We start from the raw sequence: 26069 nt of genomic DNA on the forward strand, positions 1-26069 counted from the left end.
ATGCTGGGTCATCATCTGAGACTGCTATAACATGAAATATATGGCAGAATGTGGGTAAAGCTTAAAGCAGGAGACATACAATTCTCCCCTGACAAGTTCAGTCACAAATTTAATTTACGCATTATTTTTTTAACGAGCATCATCAGCATGGAAGCATGTCCTCTGTAATGGTGGCCAAAGCATGAAGGGCCATGCAAATGTTTAGCATATCCGGCACATAAATACCTTGCAGCACTGGCTACAAAAGTGCCATGCAAACATCTGTTCTCACTTTCAGCTGACATTGTAAATAAGAAGCAGGCAGCATTATCTCCTGTAAATGTAAACAATCTTATTTCTCTTAGCGATTGTCCAAACAAAAAGTAGGACTCAGTGGACTTGTAGGCTCTAAAGTTTTGCATTGTTTTATTTTTGAGTGCAGTTATGTAAAAAAAAAATCTACATTTGTAAATTACTCTTTCACAATAAAGAGATTGCACTGTGGTACTTGTATGAGGTGAACTGAAAAATACTGTTTCTTTTGTTTATCATTTTTACAATGCATATATTTGTAATAAAAATAATGTGAGTACTGTACAGTTTGTATTCTGTGCTATAACTGAAATCATTATATTTGAAAATGTAGAAAAACACCCAAAATATTTAATACATTTAAATTGGTATTCTGTTGTTTAACAGTGAAATTAAAACTGTGATTAATTGCGATTAATTTTTTCAGTTAATCGTGTGAGTTAACTGCGATTAATTGACAGCCCTGAATAATTAAGCAATGACCTGCAGAGTGGTTCCAGGTGGTTTGCAGAGCCACTTCTGTCGTATCTTGGAAGCACCTGTCTGTGTCTCTTCCAACAGTGCATCTCTTTACAGGATTGGGCTCTCTGTACGCTGTGCACACCACCACTGAAATGCAGCCGTTTGGCACAAAACACTCTCAACGGTAGCGTAGGGATTGGTGAAATTTTGGCCAAAGCCGGCTGGGAAAACTCCTAATCTTAAAAAGTGTGGGGTGCTTTTTGTAATTTCCATAAAAGCTGTCAGGACGAGAGCTGGGTGAATAACTGATTTTTTGCATTGGCAGTTCTGAAAAATTGAGGAAAAAATAACCTGGTTTAGGTCCAACTGAATCTGAAATGTGACTGAAAATTCTGACAATCAAAAAAGTCCATTTCTTGTCTGTTTCAGGCCAACTGTGGGTTTTTAACTGCAGTGTAGACATACCCAGAGTCGTCATATGAAAGAAACTGATGCACTCAGAATACTGTTATATCTCCCTCTTTATAGCCAAATAAAATATATGTTCTACTGAATAAATTAACGTAATCAAGGAACTTGAATAAAAAGCAGAGGGTTTTATATGGAGAAGTATCCTTCAGTTTTTTTATTATTTTAAATCTTTACAAAATGGCTTTACAATGGTAGATATATAATGGAGCTTTCCATGCCGTTAGCAATGACACATCTATCGCTATTCTGTCCAGCAAATGAACAACTCTGATGGTTTCTTGTTCTTAGGTCCAAATGGCATTTCCTAAAGCATCTCAGACAGTGCATTTTCATAGAATCATAGAATATCAGGGTTGGAAGGGACCTCAGGAGGTCATCTGGTCCAACCCCCTGCTCAAAGCAGGACCAATCCCCGATTTTTGCCCCATATCCCTAAATGGCCCCCTCAAGGATTGAACTCACAACTCTGGGTTTAGCAGGCCAAAGCTCAAACCACTGAGAGGTGATCACTTCACTTTTTGGGTGGTTAAAGGCATTTTGCCCTTACACTCAGGATAGAGGATGTTGTTGGAGCCAACTGACACCTACTGTGGCATGAGGTTTTCTCCAGTTGTGGTGGTGGAGGAGAATAGGAGACGGGGATCCTCATTTTAGATTTTCAGGATCCTTACACTTAATAACAGAAAATAAAAGGTCAATAAACTTTTTCACTAGGAACTAGTGCTGGCCTGAAAACTTGTCGCACAGAAATTTTGACTAGAATTGGGATGGAAGGGAATACTTGAACTTCTTCCTCTGCCCATTTTCTGGACCCCTCCTACCTCCCTCTTCAGCTTCAACCAGAAGAGTGCTGAAATGCTTTAGATGAATCGTTTGAGTGATGCGCAGTCACACACACCATGAAGTCTCAGAGTTTAAAGCCAGAAATTAGTTGTTTCATGTCCCAACACCTGTTGATTTTTATCTGTTAGGAAAATGGTGATCTCTGTGGTTAACAATTTACTTACTCCACAATTTAGACAAAAGTTTAGTCCTGATACAAACTTAATTAACTTTGAAGTGTTTTGTTAAGCATTTGGCACTCCTATTGAAATAGATGAAGAACAACTATTGTACACTTCTTTTCCTCTTGGTTTCAGTCCTCTTGGGGGGAAAAGTGAAAATAAGTTTGTTCTTATCTAGTTTCTTTTTGTGACTGCTGTTGGGGTGGGGAGGAAGGTTCACTCCTCAAAAAAGGCCCTAGGCTGGACCAGTGAGTTTTGTTCCAGGTCTATATTGAGAGGCACTGCCAGCTACCTGAGAAAGCTTGAATTATTCTATATTTGGCTCAAGCTGATATTGTTAGTTCCTTGGTTCTAGGGATGATAAATTCATTTTCAATGTATTATTTTTCTTTTAAGAAAATGGGGGAGCAGAAGGAAAGAAGGGGGGTCCCTTGCCATGCTGAAATGTAAGCCAAATGAAAAAAGGAATGAATGCTACCTGAGAAATATTTAGTTTGATTAAAAGTCCTCAAATTAAATAAGTCATATCCGTGTGCAGCAAGATTCAACTGGTGTGGAGTGGACAGGAGAATGGAGTATGTCTGACTGGTATTTCAATTACATTAACTTTTATTTAGTAGCTAATACACTTGCATTTCACATTTTGAAAGATGTGTGAGGCATTTCACAGTGTTGCTATTATCGTGTGCAATGGTTTCTACTCTAGCTAGTTATTTGATTGCCCCTTACCTGTTGTTGTTTGAAAATATTAACAAAAAGGAGCTGTTAATTCTGTGTATGTAAATAAATTCTATTCTGATGTCAATAGCAGTTTGAGCTGATAAAATAAGCTGGGAGATCAGGTGGACATGCTGCATCAGCTCAGGGGCCCAATAAATGTCTGGCTGACATCGAAAGACCAATCATGTGGAAAATGTGATTAAAGACATGACATAAATAACAGCCTGATGGCTAAAAGGGTTTAATGACTCATTATATCGTTTGTCCAGAAGGTCTCTCTCTCTCTCTCTACCTGGAGAACAAAGTGATGACTAGCACATAAAGAAGGTGCCAAATGCACGCATCATTAGCGTATAGCCAAATGTAAATCAGTTCAGCTCAATGACCCTCAACCACTGCAGAGCAATAGATTGTGCCTGGTTCTTTTAATTCACTATAGAATCATCGTTTATAGAGTCAACAAATTCTTATTGTCCTTTAAATTTGCCAGCAAGAGGAACTAACAAGTATCTTTTTTTTCTAATTACATAACAGTGATGGTGTCCAATACCGCACAGCATTGGTAACTTGGAAATGAAGAGTCTGTGCTGTACTGGACAAAGCCCAGTGGGGCTTAGCATAATAGCTAGCCTTTATCTTCGACCACTTCAATTTTAATGCTGCATTCATGTATATATAATTAATGCAGTCATTACATTTAATGAGTAGGGTAAGTACAGACTGTTTTCATTACAGCTTTAACAGGTCATGAGTGTAAGGAAAATAAAAGATTGTCTCATGTAGTATGTATGCTCTGCAAGATTCTCCCTCATTCATCAGGGTTTTAGCTCCATTCATTGTAGTCTTTCCTCAAGGAGTCATTTTGCAAACGCAGGATGGAAAGTGGTCTGGTGCTATGGGAAGGGTGTGGTCTTTACTGTGAAATTTGCATACATTGAGAGAGAAGGTTTGGAACTGCAGCTTTTCTGGTTTACAAGTGAACAAACAAATTCAGTCTGTATACTTTGTAAACTCCTGTATTCAGCACACTTATGTATGAGAGATTGACAGCACTATTACCCTTGTATGCCATCTCTGACTGCGTTGTTCTTGTCACCAAGGAGTAAGGGGTGGGGTGTCTGTGTTTGAGATTTACTTTTCTGAAAATGTTAATATCTCTTCCTAGAGTCTTTGAATATATTTTTTTACTAACCAGATTGTGTAACCCAGAGGTTCCCAAACTTTTACATGGTGTGGGCTCTTCTTCTTTTCAGAATCTAAGCCAGGGTGGGGAAACGTTTTGGCCCGAGAGCCACATCAGGGTATAGAAATTGTATGACGGGCCATGAATGCTCATGAAATTGGAGTTGGGGTGTGGCAGGGGGTGAGGGCTCTGGCTGGGAGTGCGGGCTCCAGGGTGGGGCCAGATATGAGGAGTTCAGGGTGCAGGAGGGGATTCCGGGGGATGAGAGCTCCAGCTGGGGGTGTGGGCTTTAGGGTGGGGCTGGGGTTGAGGGGTTTGGGGTACAGGAGGGTGCTCCAGGCTGGGACTGAGAGGTTCAGGGGTGCAGGCTTTGGGCAGCGCTTACATCAAGCGGCTCCCGGAAGCAGCAGCATGTACCCCCTCTGGCTACTATGCGGAGGTGCAGCCAGGCGGCTATGCTGCGTGCTGCCCTGTACACAGGCACTGCCCCTGCAGCTCCCATTAACCACTGTTCCCAGCCAATGGGAGGTGCGGGGACAGCATGCGGAGCCCCACAGCTGCCCCTATGTGTAGGAGCCAGAGGGGGGACAAGCTGCTGGTTCTGGGAGCCGCATGGCCCATGGGAGCTTGAGGGCCAGATGTGGCCCATGGGCCATAGTTTGCCCACCACGATCTAAGCTAACAATAAAAGTTAAAATATGTAAAGACACTTCCATGCAAATAATTGTTGTATCTTATGGTTGCAAAAAGGGGAGGATAAAGTCCCAAGTGGTCATAAATGAGAGGGGAGTGATCTGCAAGATAATTTCTCTGTTAACGTGGTTTACACTGTGAATGTTTCTGGACCCAATTTTGGCTTGCTAAGCCATCACATTCTCCAGTCTTCAGATGTTTCTGTCAAGAAAGGAGATGTAATAACAATCAGATTTTGCTTTATTTCCACCCCAGAAGTGGCTCCCCAAGGCAAAACAACCCTTGGACAATCAAATTTAAATTCCAGGCTATTTGGGTTTACCCAGTTTCCAACAAAACCAAAGTGTGACTCAAATTTTCATGGTGATGGGAGGTGAGGCAGACATAAGTTCCTGAAAAGATATATTTTGATACGCTTATATTGCAAAGGCTGCCTTCTACTCATAAAATTAGTGCTCTTTTTCTTTACTTGTGCTTATTTATAGGCATTTTATGTGCTAAATATAAACACAAATGCTGCCAGAAAGCACCTTGAATGTTTGTATGTTTTTACAAATGGCAGTTACTAGCCAGAAAGAATGGTAAGTATTTAGAGATTGAAAACTTTTAAGAGGGGGAAAAATAAGGTGCATTAATTAGCATGTGTATTTTCTGTACATAGCATGCCTTTAAAAAGAAAAATATATAATTTGGCATATGCTCAGTGCAATACTCATTGCCACTTGCACTACAAGCTATTAAAAATACATACTTTGCTTGCTTGTTTGTGTCAAATCAAATACATGTTAAAGCGAGGTGGGCATCTTCATATGAAATATTATCTAACTACATGTCAATTCCTGTGTCTTGTGCTAAGTACGGTTGATTAAATGAACTTCTAATTTTGCAAACTGTAGGGAAATACCATACCAAAAACATGTGGCCCGTTATTTATAGTGTGTGCCAACCAGGATAAAGAATTATCTACAGTACTTAGTGGCTATAAAGTATTCTCAAGTAAAGTATTCTGTGGTAGAGATTGTCAACAGCTAAAAGGGTGTTTAAAAGTAGAGCAGAAAAATACATTAACTTTTTTTCACAGAGGAACAGTGTACAGTAAGAGATTTGAGAAAGATCAAAACTACTCTGATATGCCAAATTACATATTTTTCTTTTTAAAGGCATGCTATGTACAGAAAATACACATGCTAATTAATGCACATTATTTTTCCCCCCTCTTAAAAGTTTTCAATCTCCAAATACTTACCATTCTTTCTGGCTAGTAACTGCCATTTGTAAAAACATACAAACAGTCAACGTGTTTTGTGGCAGTATTTGTGTTTATATTTGTGCTTAACTTAGATTCTTGGCATACCTGAAAAGCATTTTATCTCAGACTGAAAAATTTAAATTGGAGACTATGGATTTCTTGCAGTCAGTTTTGTTTAATTACATTGTAGCCTTTGCTAGAATGTAATTAAACAAATAGAAAATGGGCTTCATGCATATATTATAGCCCTATTGAGTAACCTTAATGAAAGCTATATATATCCTAATATTTTTCATTAATACTTTGCTGGATCATCTGTTTAAATTTATTTATTATGACTGAATAAAACTGATTGAATGATCATTTTAAAAATCCCTAGGAGGATTGTTTTGAAAGTCAGAACACTTGGGTTCTGCTCTTTGCTCTACCTTAGGCTTCCTGTGTGATTTTGAGCAAGTATCTTAACCTCTCTCTGCCTCAGTTTCCTCATTTGTAAAGAGAAGAATAATACTTACCTCCCTTAAGCAGTTTTGTGAGACTGAATTAATGTTAAGTAGTGTTCTTTGGATGGACAACACCATCGTAAATGCTAAATTCTAGTTGGGTTTTGCTGAGATACTGTACATGGATATTTGTGTTTATGGCTTTTTACTGGTAACTTCTTCCTTCAGTGGATTAAAACCACTTTTATCCAGTTTGTTCCTATGTAGCGACCAGTTATAGTAAGGTCAGATTCCTGACAGTAGTATTTACCAAGCCAGTTTCATTATTTAAGTAAAAACCTTTCAGCTAGAAGTATTTGGTTCTTTGAAAACTAATTTGAAGCTGTATTGCCTTCAGGACAGTTATTTTCTTTAATCTCTTAAGTATCTAGCCTTGCTGAATTGTGACCATTCTGTCTCGGCACAGTCTGGCATTGAGTGCACTAACTGGTTCTTGTCTTGCTGAACTTTATGTACTGTGGGTTATAGGTTTGGGTGGAAAACAGCCTTTGACAAAAAGCCAGCATAAAGCCAGCGCATCATTTATGTCTAACGTAAACTTTAGTCCCTTAGTGGGACTTATGTGATATATAGGCATTGGCCAGCTCTATGAACGGGGATGAATTTTACACTTGTGTTTAGGATCTCTTTTTAGGAAACTTTGGGTGAGTGCATGGATGTTTAATTATCTTCATTTTTTATTTTAACACGTTTATAAAGTTTAAGGTGAATCAAGTAGAATACACAGACAAGTCTGTGTTCAATAACCACCCAATAGACCAGCAAAAATCTGTTGTCTAATAGCGGTGACTTGTTACTAAAAGTAGAATGAATGAATGAATGCATGCATTTTTATTGGAAACTTTTGGGGATCTTTGGGTTTGCTTAATATTGGAATGCTAGTTAGTGATGACTTAATGAATATGATTGTACTTGGTATGCTTCAAACAGTCTTTAACCTTGTTCTGTTCTGTCCATCTTACAAATGTTTATCAGCCCAAGTTTTTTTGTTTTTTTTTGTTTTTGTTTTTTTAAAGGGTAATGTTTTATTTGTGAGTCCTTCTCCCTGCAACTGAGCTGGGGAAACGGGGAGCCAGTTTTGGCTTTAGTGCTGACTCTTCCATTGGGCAAAGGGCTCAGTAGTAAGGTCACTTTATAATGTATGATTTTTCCTCTCTGAAGTAGTGCCATCCATTGATAATACTGTTTCTGGCTGGCACCAAAGCTGTATATGCTGCACTGTGTTATCTCCAGATTACTAGGTCAAAAATAATGGCTATTTCATATGGTCAGGCATAATTTTTTTTACCACCAGGAACATTGCTTATATTCTGCCAAAATTATTGTTGGCTCAATGGGCTGGTTTTCCAAATATCTTTGGTCCTAAAAATGCTTCTTTGATTAACTACAAAAGTAATGGACCAAACAAAACGTGTATTTGTGGATTGATTCTCTTACAAAAATGGGAAGTGTCCTGTTAAGTAGTGTGGGTTGCAAAATGTAAGCTACCTCTTAAAATCTGTATTATCTGATGGAAAACATCTTTCAAAGATAAAATAGCTTTTTCTGGGGCGGAAAGCCCATTATTGTATCACTGAGATATTTAAAACCCAAATGAAATGTGTCCCACTACAGCAAGTAAAATTAGTAGGGCGAGAGCTATTTGATCACATAATCTTCAGTGAATCCTGCCTTATGTAGTGAGAACCCCGTGTGTTACATGATCTCTGTAGACATACTCTTAGGCCCTTTTGAAAATTTTACCCCATACCCTTTTTACAAAATCTACTCAAATTGAGAAAGCAACGGAGGGTGCTAGTGATAAAAACAAAGCTAGGTGTTAGGTTTGATTATCTTGTTAATTAAATGATAAAACCCTAATAATTTCTTGTGTGTGTCTCAATGAATCTTGTGTATAATTAGTCATTCTTGTTTAGACTGTAACTGATTCATGCCAGGATTTTTTGTAGAAGGCCGAGCAAATTATGTCACTTTTTGTACTGGTAATTTTGAAGTATTTCAGAGTTATAATGGGAAAACTCCCTGCAATTACCTTTGGCTCATCAATGATGCCTTTGTTTCAGGCGATCAGACTTTAAGAATTTGGGATGTGAAGACACCAGGAGTCAAAGTAGTGATTCCAGGCCACCAGGCTGAGATCTTGAGCTGTGACTGGTGCAAATATGATGAGGTATAATGTGTTGTGCTAAACTACAGTAAACATGCCTAAGTGAACTACTTTTCTTAAAGAGTAAAGGTCTTTTACTGCCACATCAATGTCTTTTCAGCTGTACTGATGTGCGAGTAACAATCATCCGATGAAGTGAGCTGTAGCTCACGAAAGCTTATGCTCAAATAAATTGGTTAGTCTCTAAGGTGCCACAAGTCCTCCTTTTCTTTTTGCGAATACAGACTAACACGGCTGCTACTCTGAAACCTACCATTGTCTTTTTAGACTGTACACTGGGAACCTCATAGGCTGTATATTTATCATTGCAGTTTAATAGTAACCCTGTTCTAATATGTCTGCATGTGTTTTTTTTTTTTGTTTTTGTTTTTTAATCAGAATGTGCTGGTAACTGGTGCAGTTGACTGTAGTTTGAAAGGTTGGGATTTGAGGAATGTACGGCAGCCGGTATTCAACCTCGTTGGCCATACCTATGCTGTAAGGAGAGTAAAAGTAAGTTTAGTTCTTTCTTACCCTGTCAGTGGTCTCCAATTTCTATTAAAGTGTCAGTGAGGCACACAGTATATATGTAACTAAGAACTAGAAATAAAGAAGCAAGTAAGCAGGTACCCAAGATTTTTGCTTGTTTAATAGTTCACAGACTAGTTATTCTCAGAGTCCTTCCTAATGGTCCACACATTCAACACTCTGACATTTAGAACAAGTTTTTGGGGTGTTGTGAATGAGTGTAGCTTCAAGAGATGATCTTTCATTGTAAAGGGCTCCACAGAATGAAAAACTTAAAGAAAGCCTGGTCAACTTATTCTTCATGTAGTTTCAGCTGAAAACAATAGACTCCCTCATTCCTTTCTTAAATTGTGTTATATTATTGCTGTTTGCTGTTTAACAGCGGCTTCTTTCCACTCTAGAGGTAGCAGCATTTATGCAGAATAAGGCTTAGAGCTTGCTAAGTGTGCATTTGCATGTATATGAAAGGGCTGGAGGAGCCATAGGGATGAAAGGCACTAATAAGGGGCAACAAAGCCACCACAAAATTAAGCTTGCAAACGAGCTTCCATTATAAGCCCAGTTTTTCCTCTCTTTCTTGGCATTGGCCTCAAAATTGGTGGGTTAGAACTGTAGCAGAGGTAGAACCTTCCCCTATCTCCCAGTTTGAAGTGAATTAGCTCTGAACTGTGGCACCCTAAAAGTAGAGGGGTTCAGAATTTTCAAGTCTGTTTTCCTTCCCGCTTTGTGATATCTAGGGCACAGCTCTCAAGATTTTTGACAGGTTCTTAAGATATTAAATAGTAATAGCACTATGGCTCATCAGCTTTGAGTTATTCTTGATTCTTCAAGAGCTTCCAGCACCATGACTACACCTCCACACATGGAACAATGTGTGAGATCATGGGGACAATGAGCCCCCTCTTTTGTTGCCTTCAAGTCTCCTGCTCTTACTATTCCCTGAGGCCCATGGGAAAGGAACACTCCGGCAGACTATAGGAAATCTGTAGGGTGGTGTGGGGGTGGAGTGCAGGAGGTGTCCTTGCGTTTTCTGTGACCCAACTGAGATCTCCATGAGGGAAGACTCCCCAGTGAGCCTTAAGAGTTTGTTAACCCACCTCACAGGTCATAGGAGGTTCCTCGGGAGCCACCTCTAGGTCTCCGTGAACTTCAGTATGTGTTTGTCCTTGATGAGCCCTGTTTGGGCTTGTCAGGAGGCTGGTTAGCTTATTTTGGCTTGTAGGAATTGGGGTTTGAAGTGTCCCTCTGCCTCCCCCTGATTTGACTCTAAGTCTCACAGTGGAGGAGATGGGGGGAGAGACGCTCATGGGGAGGGAGTCTTCATTAGCTGGACACCCCTGTCTGGGGCTGCGGTACAGCAGAAAGCAGAGAGAGACCAACCTCTTTGCTGACCTTAAGTCTCCTGCCAGCTGCACATTCCAGCCCTTCTTGTGGCTGGTAAGAGGAGAGCTCCAGTCCTGTGGACATGAAGAGGTTGATGGGGAGTCCCACCCGCATTCATCTCCTAGCCACTGCAGGAAGGGAGCCTTGAGCTTGGATTCCCTCTCTAGGTTTTCCTTTGAGAATCAAGGGAGATCTACGGCATCAGGATTACCCCTCCATGGTGGATGAGAAGGAAATGTGGTTAGCAGATCAAGGGAATGCTTTTGTCTCCTCTTCCAACACCATGACTACACCTCCACTCATTTTCCCCTCTTCCATCCCCACACCCCTCAGTAGTGCATCTGAGGCCTGCGGGACCAGGTCTCCTCTTTGGCAGATCTTGGGACCATTTAGAAAAGGAAATTCCGCACATACAAATCTTTAAAGGTAAAGTAAATTACCAGGCACATCAGTGATTAGTATGTGTACTACCTTTCAAGGATTTGAGATTTTTGTTAGAAACCTAGGAAATTCCCTGTTAAGATGCCAGAGCTGCGATGGGCAATTTTTATCCTGTTTCTCTTCCCTCTTTGTTGCAGTTTTTTGGACGTGCTCATCTCCATAGTCCGTGCCAGAATTTAATCTATAATATGCCCTGCATTGTGGGGAAATTTATTAGGCTATTTTGTGTAACTGCCAGTTTTCAAACTTCACTCCAATCTTCTTAATAAAGGAATTTCAGGACAAAGTATGGCTTTGGTGCCAGCAAAATCTATCTTGTATGTCCTCTGAAGTATGATACAAATTTGGGGATGTCTCGCTGTAACTGAGCTGGAAAAACCAAAATGGTCACACAGCTTTACTAAAACATTCTTTATAGCATGAGAGCACATTCAAAGTGTCAGCCCAAAGTAAAGTTTAACAGCCTGCTATATGACTATCTCAAAGGAAATACCTAATGGAAACCTTGTCAGGTCCTTAATTCATAGTAGTGCAGCTGGGAACCACTATAATGAAATGGATTCCTACCAGTAGAGTGTAGCTGATTACATATTGTTTAAAGCATAATTGCTAAAGCTCAGTGGTTAAAGTAAGCACACTGCTTTGTTACAGTGCGTTGTGGTACTTTCCTAAGCAGTCTTAATAGTTAAGTTATCTTCATTATTTCTGGAAAGTTGGTAAATGTGTACCTAAGGTTTTTGCTTTAAGTACTTTTTTTCCCTTTCTTGCAGTTTTCACCATTTCATGCAACTTTATTGGCCTCCTGCTCCTATGATTTTACTGTGAGGTACAGTGTCTTTTATTACACACGAGTAGGAAGAGAATCTGTTTTTGGTTGTCTCATGTATGGGATGTGTTTGTTATGCCAATAGAAAAATGTTCTAAACTGGGCACACTTAAGTGTTCGCTGTTGAGATTATTATTCATGCTTTCTGTTTTCATGAACTGGCTACAAATGCATGGATTCTTCTCTATTTAAAGATTATTTCAGTGGCCCTTTATGAATATCTGCCCTAACAGATGCTGCTTGTGAATGTTTTCCTACCATTATTCTGAACAGGATTTTGTCTAGTTGTAATGTGTTCTTTTTTATTAAGAAGGTAGCAGCAATCGCTTCATTGAATATATTTGGGTAACTTATCTTATCTTTTTGTGACTTTTTTGTATTTAAACCTGTTGTGAAGAAAAACTCCACCTCCTTTTTTTTTTTATTTGAGGAAGCTCACTCTTGCATGCTCTTTTTTGGTACATGCCTGAAGAACTTTGATACATCACAGGCCCTTGGACTTTCATGATATTTTTAGGTTTCAACCTATTGAATTGTACAGTACAGTAGAACTTCAGTAACTATAACTTGGCTAAATCAATAAAACTGATTTTATAAGAGGACTGTAGAGGTGTCCTATTAAGATTTCACTCTTTACAACATATATTAATTTATGATACTACAGTATGGAATACCCCACTAAATACTTAAATTTACCTCTCAAGGGTGTGTTTTGAGGTGTAATTAATTTTTATGATGTGAAGCGGATTGAAGATGTTATGTTTAATTACTAGAGCTAAATCTCTTCCCCTCCTCCTGCACAACCCCCTTCTCCCCAAAATGACATGGTAGAAAACTTCTAATTTTCCAAATTCCTAATTTTCCAAAATCATTAAAAAATTAAGTGATGCTTTAATTTAGGTTGCAGGCTCTTTGGGTTATCTATTTTCATTGTAGTCTAGAACGAGGGCTCCCAGTTACTGATATGAGACCTCCCAAAAACAACCAGAATAAAATAAAAAATTATATGTGCTATACATTCTGGTGGTGTTTTCCTAAATAATAGGATTAGCCATAGTCAGCTCACTCAACTCTGTTTCGCAACAACCATTCTTAGCTATAATGGTATTGATACAGCATTGACACATATCGTGAAAAGTTGCATCATGAGGCTGAAGCTTTCCAGGTACCATAAGAATCCATTAAATATCAAAACAACTTCATGGCAAGACCATTCTGCTGTACTGGAAATGCTGCAGTTTCATGTAGACTTCTTATATTTTTAATACTCTTTAGGTCTTTAAGCTGTTATCTTATTTCTTTATAATATTTTTTATTAAAAATATGTGGTTTGTGAAATCAAAATATATAATCATTTACTAAATCATTTTGACAGGACAGAAGAAGTTAAGGAGGATGGGAGAAGGGAGGAAAATATATATGGTCCAGAATAGTAGGGCAGTGTAATACAGTAAGCCTCTTAGCTACAGTGTACACCTATATCAAAATAGTCACAAGGTATGGAGAGGAGAGAGAAGAGAGGATAAAGAAAAGTGTAGGGTGAAGTTGTCTTAAAATACTCAAAGTAAAAACCAACATCACTTAATATATAGATTCATTTAATCATCCCTCACAGAAGAGAAAACCAAGATTCAATACAGAAAGAGTGGGATATATGAGCTTGAAAAAGAAACAGACTTGAAGATATGATGCCAAATTGGATGAAAACTGCATGCTTTGACCTAGAAAATTAATAAGGTGTTCTATGAGTTAAGTTCTTTTTAACTAGGCTAACAGCAGACTTCACTGGAGGAACAGGCTTTCAGACCAAATTAATAAAACACTTCTACTTGCCTGGCAAGCATTTCTGAACTAGGAGAAAAGACTGAGGCACAGGGTTCTTTACTTCTTAGGTGGCTGGTTTGAATCCAGTCATGTTGGCATTCATGAAAGGTATATTTACTGTCTGACAGCTGAAGCAATTGACAGTTTCTATCCAGTTCTTAATGGACAGATGCTCATTGGAACTAATAGGCTTGCTTGTTGGAAATATCAGCAGAAGGGAAAGGTGGCCCCTTAAAAAGTTGAGGGATACTAGCAATTAGTGTAAGGAAGCTTAAACTTCTGGTGCCAGTGCTGTATCTGTTCTCTAGTTAGGATTCTACACACTTGTATTGTCAATAAGAATTTTTTCACCAGTTCCAAATTTCAATTTGAGCAAAAAACTTCACCATCACAATGGCAGAGTAAAAGAGTATCTGTGAACTTGTATGGAAAATCATTTCCACATTTTTCTTTATGTATGAAAATGGTCATCTAAAAGCTTCAGTGTTTTATTCTGTATTTGTTTTGCACTAACAGCAATCTAAATGCACCTGGGACAGGAGGCTGAAAATTTGATAACCCTTGAAATTATGTAATAATTGGGGAGGGGAGAACTCTTCTAACTAGACTCTAGCACTCACAGTAGCAAATGCTATAATTTTGAAATAAAAATCTGAAAGTGTGCTTGCCTTCAGGAGACAGATTTAGACTGAACTCACTCATATAATCAAAAAGTACTAGAACTATAGACACCAAAACCACAACATTGTTCAGAAACTAAAAACATTTCTATAGAAAAATGTGTTAGTGCAAAACGCTGATATCAGTTCATATTAAAAAGAACCATTGTTACAAAGAACAGTAAGCAATACAGTGTAGCCAAACTTAGACCTTTTGTTAAGGATGTGCTAGTTGTCTCCATTGTTAAAGTTGAAATGAGTTTTGTACTTAAAGCAGGGATTTGATTTCTATGTTATGTAAGAAAAATACAGTACATCCTTTCCAAACTTACAGCGTTTACTCTGAGTATAGAATTAGGTGAAGTTTGTTTTTGGTGAATGGCTTATTGACCAAAGTAAGTAGTTTTGGTCGATCAGTTTGCAGAACAGTTTTGACAGAACTGAAAAATGGAAATGTTTTGGTAATGTCAATATGAAATGGTTGGTTTTGACATTACTGAAACACTTCAATGTTTTAGGGTGAAGTCACAGAATGGGAGGAGCGGGAGGTGGTGGTGCTTTCCTTATAACTTCTAGCCCAATTATTAGGGCACTCATTGCGACGTGGGTATCCTGGGTTTATTGCTCCCCTATGCCTGATGAGGAGAAAGGATTTGAATTTGGGGTCTACCTGCATTGCAGGAACGTGCCCTAATCACTGAGCTATGGATTAGTCTGGGAAATCTAGACAGTTATTCACGCTCTTTCCTTGGCCCAATGACTATCCATTGTCATTATGAATTACTATGGATAGTCTTTGGCCCAGAGAAAGAGTGAAAATGATTCTCTGGACTGGTGTTTAAGGCAATCACGTAGGATGTGGGAGACCCAAATCTGAGTCCCTGGTCCAATGACTATAAAAAGCAGAACAGCTTCAAATGGAGAGAGTGAGAGAGAGACTTGCCCTAGAATATTGCATAGCCCAGTGCAAGCTCTTGCAATGTGGGAGATAAGTTCAAATCCCTTCTCCCTGTCAGGCAGAGGGAAGAATTGAACCTGTGTCTCCCACATCCCAGGTGAGAATCCTAACCACTGGGTTAAAGCTTATAAGAAGGAGAGTGGCGGCACCACCAGTTTCTCCTCTAGCAATTTTATGAATCTAGTCCTCCTTTTTTTTGTTTAAATGCCCCAGGTGCAAAATGTAGAGTAGAGTAAAACTAAGCATTTCATTTGACCTGATTTGCAATGCTTTTCAATTTATTTTTTCCGAAAAATTTGAAAAAAAATCATTTTCAGTTTGCCTCCAAACATATATTTTTCAGTTTTTTTTAAAATTGCCAGCAAATCAAAAACCCCACTGTTTGTCCAGTTCAGTATAGAATAAACTTTGAGACATTACAAGTAAATCTGATGGAGTTAAGACCATTTTAAAATTAAGAAATCCAGCACCCTATGACCTCTTTTGCCTCTAAATGATTTTGAAGAGAATCATGCAGACTCTCCCAACTTCCCCTTGAGCTAAAATCACAAATCTTATGAATAGGTTATGGTTGAAGAAATTATTTTTAGGATTAACAGTAAGTTTTTCATGTTACCCTCATAATTCAGCTTCTATTGATGAAGAAACATATCTTCAGAGAATTACATGAATTACCCTCTTTCAAAAACTTTGCTATGTCTTATTGCTCAAGATGGAACTGAGGCCATGGGCTTCCCTTAGTAATATCAGCCATTGCCTCTATTCACCTGCTTCTCCCAGTGCACTCTGGGCCTCCTGACAGCACAGAGGGCTATCATTTTCCCTCAGGGCATCTGGCTGCACTCCCATTGGGAACTGATAGGAGGCAGTGGTCATCTTAACTGTGAGGACAGCCTATGGCCTCAGGCCTGTTGAGAACAATGGGAGACGGTGGCCCTTGTCAAAGGCAGTTGTTCTTTGAGTTTCTTTTGAAGGAAAAGATTTTATGCACTGGCTTCTACTGACAGATAAACCTTCAGTTACAAAAAACAACAACCAAAAGTGGAAATTAAACCTAAATATTTACTTAAAAACAACAACCCCAGAGCTTCTCAATGGGGAGGGAGGGGGAAATGGGGTGTGTATTCCTTCGTATTTCTGTGGTATGCAAAGCAACTGGAAACACATGTCTTATGTTCTGGCTGCCCTGCACTACTTCATTGGTGGAATAAAATAACCAGAGCATACTTGTGAAGCTGTTCCTAAAAATTAAAATAAGTGATTATGGCCAAAGCTACATATTTAAATAATTAGAAATATCACATGATAACAGTCCCTTTGTTTAGTGTTTATGTATGACATTTTTAATTAAAAGACAGAAATCCCAAGACAAAAATTTTAAGATAGATTGATGGATGAGAGAGTACATATCAGGAATTTAGAATATTACAGCAATATTATAATTATCCCCAAAGTAAGAATTACAAACCAGGAAATTCAGAGTTAAGGTTAAACTTGAGAAGCCTAACACATTAAGATATGAAAATACACTTTTAGGGCACCCAAACAATTTTGACTTACTCTAGTGACACCACGAGGGGACAAAATTGGTCTTAAAAATCAGTTTAATCTGATTTGATGTAATCAGAACTTTGAGGGAATGTATTGATTTAGTCAAAAGCTTCACAGGAAATTATCAAAACGTCTTGTTTGGATAAGATCAAAGTATTTCCTTTTGACTTTATCATTTTTACTACATTGTATTTCAAACCACTTAGACTTTTATATTATATAATAGTCTAAATGAGATGTTTTGATATGATTGAAACAAAGTATTTTCAGAATATTTCCTTTGGTGGAAAAATTCTGAGACTAAATTTTCATCACAATGCAGGACATAACCAAATTTTAAAAACATAGGATTTCCAAAGGGACAGAAATTCTGTCTTTTGGCCAGCACTAATAATTAAGGGTGAAACATTGCTGATGTTTTGGTTTTACATATGTGAAATTTATTGTTTACGTGATTGCAGTTTAGAGATTATACTTGATGCCTGAATTAACTGTTGTTGCTTCTAAAGACCCAACTTTACCAAACTACTTTTTTTTTATCTCTGCAACAGCATGGGACCCACCTCTCATGAACACCCCTTCTGGTCAGGTGTGCCTGCAATCTTTAAATAGTCCTGGCCCTGGTATCAGGCCATACCCCCAGGGTTTTCTCCCTGTAGGCAATGGTTTCACCCTCTTGGTCTGTTCTGGCCCCAGCTGGGCCACTAAGTAGTTCAGTTCCCCTTCTAGGGGTTTATGACTGTCCTTTTGTAGGCCAGTTCCCCAGTGGCCTCTGTGGGGACCTGGGCCAACCCACTACTCTAGGTACCAGCCATCCTAAGAATAGTAGCCATATGCCACCATGTCCCTTTAACTACACTGCTTTCAGTGCCCTGGGCCACTTCCCTGCAGCCCCAGTCTTGGCCAGAGCTTCACCCTTACCTCAGGGCTCATCTGAGTCCCCAGTCCCTGGCAGCACTGAATTGTCATTGGTGATGCAGTTCCCTTTGGCCAGCCAGGAGCACCAGCTGCACTCCTCTAGTTCCAGCAAGAACTGACTGTCTGGCTCTGCAGCTCCTTTTATATGGCCCTCCTGGCCCCTGATTGGCTGCTCCCTGCAGCCACTCTAGGCTGCTTGGAGGACTATTACTGCTCCTTTCCTGAGATGGGTGTGGTAGGATGCTGCAGCCTCGAGGAAGGGGGCCTCTGGGCCTAGTCCACCCCATCACAATCCCAAAGACTTTAATCTTTGCAGCCTCTAGACTTTTGCCCCTCTTTCTACTTTACACTTTGTACTTATCCCTGATTAACTAAGCTCCCCAAACTTGGAGTCATTTTATTTGCCAGAACGTGCAGATATTATCCTTCATCAAAGTATTCCTCTCTCTTATGTTAGTCCGTAAATGTAAGGGAGAGTGGTTTTGGTGTAGACAAGGGAAAATGGATTTATGATTTGCCAAACTGTTGTTGGCGACCAGCAGCTACCACCGATTTGGTTGACTTAATGTATGCTCTCTACTTAATGTACATTGTATATCATTTGAAAGTTTATTATTTCTACTTTAAAATGAGGTATGATGTGGTGCCATTACCATAGAAACAGAGCTAAACAATGACACCGCCAAAATGTAAAAATGCTCACTTGAAAATATTTGCATTTGTTTCTGTTAGTTTAATGACTGTGTATTATTTCAGGACATAAAGTTGGATTTCTTTGTGACCTCAAAGAATCACAACAACAATTTAAAGGGTAAAACAAAATCTCATAAATTTGTACAGTATCATTGAAATGTAATAGCATTGGTGACATTTTTAGTCAGCATTATCATCCTCATCATCATCCTCTTGTTCATCATTATGATCTCTGTCAAGAGAATGTGAGTTACCACAGACTTTATTGCCTTGGCAACATAGTTCTGTGCAGGGAAGACTGTTCTGACAACAGACACAGTTTATTATACAGCATTTCCTACTGGCACAGGTACAAATAAGATCTTATAGAAGCTCAGATGCCATTGATGGCTAGATTGAGGTGTAAGCAATTCAGGTCTCTGTGGGTCTCCTTTTTCTTTCTCACTCTGATCATACACCATCTGCTACCAACTTCCTTGTGGCAGAAATTGCAGCTTGCCCATCATTCTCTCCCAATTTGGCAAGATGTCTGAAGTGGCAAGCCCCATTAGTTTTGACAATATTAAATATATTGTTTTGTCCACTACCAAGTAGAGGTGACAGACACACATCCTATTGATTCATGTTCAGCAGGAAGTATGTTGCAGAAGTCAGGAGTGTGTGTGTAACAAATTACATGCTCAGGTCTAAAGCGACGCTTGTCAGTTGTGCTGGTTATGGTGTTTGTTTCAATCCACATGAGTTATCTACATGTTTCATTTGTGGAAAATAGTGCACAGGAAGCACCAAAACATCTGTATCGGGTGACTTAATTACTATGGTTCCATTGACACCAAGAGACCTGAAAGGCATATTGGCACATACAGCATGGAGAATAGTCCTTGTGTCTCCTTCCTCTTGAGCACTGTACGAGTTTTGGGCTTCTTCAACACCTCTGCTGGTGTTGAACTTTGCTACTTCACCATTGGGAAAGCCTCCAGCAAGGCATGTTTGCATTAGGTGTACTCCTACTCTTTTGGGTGCATTTTTGAACTGTATATTCAGAGGAATTTTATAAGTGACTGTTTGTTAGATGCCTCATTTACAAACTCTTTCCGTAGAGGCACATGGGATCCATCAATCACCTGGTATTTCTCATATCCAACCTTAGATCCTATTGGGCACTGTCTTTCTGCAGTTTTAGAAAGACAAGGTGGATAAGGTGCTATCTTTTATTGGACTACTGTTGGTAAGAGAGAGACAAGCTTTAGAGCCTCACAGAGCTCCTCTTCAGGTCTGGTAAAGGAACTACCAGTATCCTGGCAAAATGCAAGGTGGAACAGATTGTTTAGAGTTAGTAGTTAGCACGTATTGTAAGGGACCATTCAAAATAGAGTGGCTTGTTAACACATCTGCAGTCATAGAACAAAAGGAGAGAGTTAGTGGGTTACAGATTGTTGTAATAAGCCATAAATCCAGTTTCTCTATTCACTCCGTGATTTTTTGGTGTCTAGTAGAGTAATAAATTTAAGCTCCCAGGCACATCTTTTGAAAGTGTTGTGCAGGTTTCCTTTGATGATGAGGGCTGATAGGTCAGATATAGAGTGATCGCTCTGTGAAAAGTGCTCACCCACAGGAGATAGGGTGTTTTTGTTTTTTATCATTTTCCTGAGTGAGTTCATTCGGGAGTTTAGTGACTGCCTCGTTTCACCCACATAGTTGTTCTTGGAGCATTTAGTGCACTGGATGAAGTACACCACATATTGTGATAGGCATGTGCAGAACCGTGGATCTTGAAAGGTGTATTATAAAGGGTGTTAATCATTGTAACAGTGGAGATATGTCTGCAGGTTTTACATCTGTTGTTCTGGCAGGGTCTGATGCTGCTTTGAGTTGGTGTGTTCTGGTCTGTGGGGAGCTTGATTCTGATAATGAGGTTGGGGGGGTGTTTGAATGCCATAAATGGGGGTTCAGGAAAGATTTCTTTCAACTTTCTTTGCGGGGAGGGATAGCTCAGTGGTTTGAGCATTGCCTTGCTAAACCCAGGGTTGTGAGTTCAATCCTTGAGGGGACCATTTAGGGATCTGGGGCAAAAATTGGGGATTGGTCCTGCTTTGAGCAGGGGGTTGGACTAGATGACCTCCTGAGGTCCCTTCCAACCCTGATATTCTATGATTCTATGAATATCAGGTCCCCGTTGAATGTGAATTATAGTTGTTTGAGGATACCCCATATGAGTTCTGTACTGAAGCAGGTTCTCTTGGGGTGTTTGGGTAGCCCATAGATGCAATCTACTTCTCTGGTATAGTGTCCTTATTTGGCAAAGGTGGCTTTTAAATAAGTTAAGCTGTATACCCCAGACTTTCTCGTTGGAGCATATTCTATGATATCTGAGTGCCTGGCTGTAGATAACAGATTTCATAGAATCATAGAAGATTAGGGCTGGAAGAGACCTCACGAGGTCATCTGATCCAACCCCCTGTTCCAATCAGGACCAGCCCCAACTAAATCATCCCAGTCAGGGCTTTGTCAAGCCAGGCCTTAAAAACCTCTAAGGATAGAGATTCCATCACCTACCTAGATAACCCATTCCAGTGCTTCACCACCCTCCTAGTGAAATAGTTTTTCCTAATATCCATCCTAGACCTCCCCCATTGCAGCTTGAGACCATTGTTCCTTGTTCTGTCATCTGCCACCACTGAGCATAGCCTACATCCATCCTCTTTAGAGCCTATCTTCAGGTAGTTGAAGGCTGCTATCAAATCCCCCCTCACTCTTCTCTTCTGCAGACTAAATAACCCCTGTTCCCTCAGCCTCTCCTCGTAAGTCATGTGTCCCAGCCCCCTAATCATTTTCATTGCCCTCCGCTGAACTCTCTCCAATTTGTCCACATGCTTTCTGTAGTGGGAGGCCCAAAACTGGATGCAGTACTCCAGATGTGGCCTCACCAGTGCCAAATAGAGGGGAATAATCATTTCCCTTGATCTGCTGGCAATGCTCCTACTAATGCAGCCCAATATGCCGTTAGCCTTCTTGGCAACAAGGGCACACTGTTGACTTATATCCAGCTTCTCATCCACTGTAATCCCCAGATCCTTTTCTGCAGAACTGCTGCTTCGCCAGTCGGTCCTCATCCTGTAGTAGTACATGGGATTCTTCCATCCTAAGTGTAGGACTCTGCACTTGTCCTTGTTGAACCTCATCAGATTTCTTTTGGACCAATCCTCCAATTTGTCTCGGTCACTCTGGACCCTATCCCTCCCCTCCAGCATATCTACCTTTCCCCCTAACTTAGTGTCATCTATGAACTTGTTGAGGGTGCTGTCCATCCCATCATCCAGATCATTAATGAAGATGTTGAACAAAACCAGCCCCAGGACTGACCCCTGGGGTACTCCGCTTGATACCAGCTGCCAACTAGACATTGAGCTGTTGATCACTACCCGTGGAGCCCGACAATCTAGCCAGCTTTCTTTCCATCTTATAGTCCATTCATCCAATCCATACTTTTTTAACTTGCTGGCAAGAATACTGTGGGAGACCGTATCGAAAGCTTTGCTAAAGTGAAGATACATTACGTCCACCACTTCCCCATATCCACAGAGCCAGTTATCTCATCATAGAGGGCAATCAGGTTGGTCAGGCATGACTTGCCCTTGATGAATCCATGTTGATTGTTCCTGATCACCTTCCTCTCCTCCAAGTGCTTCAAAATGGATTCTTTGAGGACCTGCTCAGTGATTTTTCCAGGGACAGAGGTGAGGCTGACCTGTGTGTAGTTCCCCGGATTCTCTTTCTTCCCTTTTTTAAAGATAGGCACTATATTTGCCTTTTTCCAGTCGTCCGGGTCCTCCCCTGATCGCAACGAGTTTTCAAAGATAATGGCCAGTGGCTCTGCAATCACATCAGCCAACTCCCTCAGCACCCTTGGATGCATTAGATCCGGCCCCATGGACTTGTGCATGTCCAGCTTTTCTAAGTAGTCCTTAACCTGTTCTTTCACCACTGAGGGCTGCTCACCTCCTCCCTATACTGTGCCGCCCAGTGCAGCAGTCTGGGAGCTGACCTTGTCTGTGACAATTGAGGCAAAAAAAGCATTGAGTATTTCAGCTTTTTCCACATCATCTGTCACTAGGTTGCCTCCCCCATTCAGTAAGGGTCCACGCTTTCCCCGACTACCTTCTTGTTGCTAACATATCTGTAGAAACCCTTCTTGTTACCTTTCACATCCCTTGCTAGCTGCAACTCCAATTGTGTTTTGGTCTTCATGATAATACCCCTGCATGCTCTAGCAATATTTTTATACTCCTCCCTAGTCATCTGTCCAAGTCTCCACTTCTTGTAAGCTTCCTTTTTGTGTTTAAGCTCACTGAAGATTTCTCTGTTAAGCCAAGCTGGTTGCCTGCCATATTTGCTATTCTTTCTGCACATCTGGATGGTTTGTTCCTGTGCCCTCAATAAGGCTTCTTTGAAATACAGCCAGCTCTTCTGGACTACTTTTCCCCTCATATTAGCCTCCCAGGGGATCCTGCCCATAAGTTCCCTGAAGGAGTCAAAGTCTGCTTTTCTGAAGTCCAAGGTCCATATTCTGCTGCTCTCCTTTCTTCCTTGTGTCAGGATCCTGAACTCAACCATCTCCTGGTCATTGCTGCCCAGGTTGCCACCCATTTCTACTTCCCGTACCAATTCTTCCCTCTTTGTGAGTAGCAAGTCAAGAGGAGCACAGCCCCTAGTTGGTTCCTCCAACACTTGCACCAGGAAGTTGTCCCCAACACTCTCCAAAAACTTCCTGGATTGTGTGTTTGGAGTGATTATTGGATCTATGAAGGTAGGTGTGGTGATTCTTGCGTTTCTTGTATTTGGTTGTCTGTAGGGTTTCATTGTTGAAGTTGATTGTGGTGTTCAGGAAGCTGATGATGATGTGCGAGTGTTCCAGAGAGAAAGTTTAATGGGGCAGGTGGTGGTTGTTGAAGTTAGATGAAAATCTGTGAGGGAGTTTAAGCCGTCTGTCCAGAGGATGAAAATATTATTGAGGCATATAATTGGTTTCATGGTGCATTTGTCCAAAAATTTTTCTTCAAGAAGCGGTTGGCATATTGTAGAGCCATGCTAGCGTCCCTGGCTGTTCCCATGTTTTAGACCAAGTGTTTGTCGTTGAGTGTAAAATTCTTATGAGTGAGTATGAAATGGATGAGTTGGTGGTCACAATTTCTGAAGTTTTTACATTACTCTTGCCATATCTGTTAAAGACTTCAATTACAGAACTAGCTTTCACAAATCTCTTTAGGACCTACCTCAAGAACTCAGCAGCCAATTCACTGAATGTGTGGAATTTGCCTTCAGGCATTGTGTGTATGACAGCCATGATATCTCTGATGTACAGTGTCATTTCTTTGTTGCATGCTCTTAGCTCATGGATTCTTTCATCTTGAGCTTCCAGCTGATGCCCTAATTCAGTTTTGACTGTTCTTCTTCTTATTCCATCAGCATGGAAGAGGGACATAAGCACAGATCCTACTGGGTGACTAAGAACAGTTGCCACTGAAACATCTTTACATCTTGATAAGGATAAGGCTCTGTAGAAAACAATTTCTGGACTGATAGGTGCTGTGATTGTGGATCTCTTAGCAAAATGAGTTTTGATCTTCGTGGCCATGTCAGCAAGTGTTCTGATGCCAGATTTCTTAACTGGGCTGAAGAAGCTGTGTGTCCTATCAGCAAGCAAATCTCTCACAAATCTCTCCATTTGGTCTTCACCAATATCTGCTGTTTTCAGTAGAGACTCTTGTACAACTGATGTTACACACAGTCTGGTAGATATGTTGATAAAACCTCTGGATGTGATTCAGGGTCAAACTGGTTTGTCATATAATTGATTGGTTGGTAAGAACTGTAACGTGGTGTTCATCCATCTTCAGTGCAGAGGCAAGGACTAGTTTGTGGACTTTATCTTCACTACATATTGTTAAGCCACTTCTTTCTCTCGTGGCTTTTGCATATTGACCATATGAAGCTGCATACTGTCATCTCTAACACTAATACTGACCTATGCGAAAGTGTCACTGAATTAAAAAGCGAGTTTCTAGAATATTTCAAAGGCTAGTACTACATGCACAGGCAATTACAAATTAAAACCTTCTGTCAGGCAGACTAGATGCTACACTGTATGTACAAAAGCTTACAAATTGAGAAGAATTACATTACAAATTCATATATATTTATATCTATCCACCCTGCAGTACAAACTATAGACATGCAATCTACTGCTATGGGTGCACAACCTTAAGTGTAAGACTGATCTGGTCAGCAAATTTCAGTTGAAAATATATAAAACGATTATCGTTTGTCAGATACTTTTGACAATTAAGATATGCAATGTCGAAACATTTCATGTTAGTATATTGCCAAATATTGATAGTCATCATTTTTGCCACATACTAAATAACTTCATTTCTGGGGAGGGAGAAACTTGCCCATGCAAAACCAATAAAAATCTTTTAATACATTGCTGTTTAGTAGCTTTGACCAATAAACACTGCATTAAGGCGTTGAAATTAACTTAAACTATAACAACTGTAGTCGTAGTCATGTTGCAGTGTTTCTGGAACTGTGCAAAAAGTGACACTTTCTCATTTTGGGTGCCATTGTTTCATGTTGCCTATAAGCTTATGGCACCACTTAACAACTCCACATCATACCTCATCTAAACATACGTAAATAAGCTTTCAAATAATATAGGATGTGGGTGTATGTAGGTTGGGTACATTAAACTCCAAAAATATGGCATTTTTTGGAGAATTGTCGCATGTCTGTTATATATTAATAAATACATTGCATGTATTTTTTAAAATATAAAAACTGGAGGCCACATTGACACCTGGTATGGGGGGATTCAAGTCCATTTAAATGGAATGGAATTGTGTTTCTGTACATCAGATAAAAATTTGTCCTTGAGAGTTGCCAAGGCTTCGGATACGGAGATAGCGCCCTTAGCAAAATTAATTGTTTGAGTTTGTCTGAATATTATATTGGAAATATGGATCCAAACAGAGCTTTACTATAGTGATTAATTCCACTGCTCATCAGGTAGTGATGATACATGTACCTAACTCGCTGGTCTGGTGTGAGGTTTTTATTTAATATTTTTTGAGGGAAGGGGAATGTATCTACCTGCCTACCTTTTATTTCTGAATTTATAATCGTGTCAAGCAAGAGTTTTTCATCATTAAATGTTTCTGTCCCAACACAATTCTCAATCTTTGTATGTGAAGAATTGTCAACTTCAGCAAAACTAACATTTTGTATTGAGAAGTTAGTCATTATAAAGAGTGTAGTAAAACTAAATCTGTCATGACTTGGAGTTTTCATATGTCTTTCAAAATATCTTCTGTAGAAGGGGGAGAGAGTACAAATTAAGGATGAATAATCCTCTAACGAGTTGGGGTAAAGCTGTCTTGTGCTGTTCTAATTTAAGGTTAATGGTTCAGATATCGTTTAGTACTAATTTTCATAATAACTTTGTACTTACCTTAAAATATATACAGTATTTTTATATACATAAATGGACAAGAGAGGTTGTGATTTCAG

At 39.8% G+C, this 26069-nt stretch overlaps 1 protein-coding gene across 1 annotated transcript in view; it reads left to right on the plus strand.

Annotated features, from left to right (window-relative positions):
- The window catches only part of PEX7 (peroxisomal biogenesis factor 7), a 79729-nt gene that overhangs the window by 18831 nt on the left and 34829 nt on the right, over positions 1 to 26069 (plus strand). The window contains exons 6-8 of the mRNA XM_084622147.1: positions 8640 to 8746; positions 9122 to 9235; positions 11845 to 11900. Coding sequence (XP_084478273.1) covers positions 8640 to 8746; positions 9122 to 9235; positions 11845 to 11900 — 277 coding nt within the window. The remainder of the gene's footprint in view (positions 1 to 8639; positions 8747 to 9121; positions 9236 to 11844; positions 11901 to 26069) is intronic.

This window comes from Lepidochelys olivacea (genome assembly GCF_965140295.1).
Source record: "Lepidochelys olivacea isolate rLepOli2 genome assembly, chromosome: 3".
In the NCBI taxonomy this organism is placed as follows: Eukaryota; Metazoa; Chordata; order Testudines; family Cheloniidae; genus Lepidochelys; species Lepidochelys olivacea.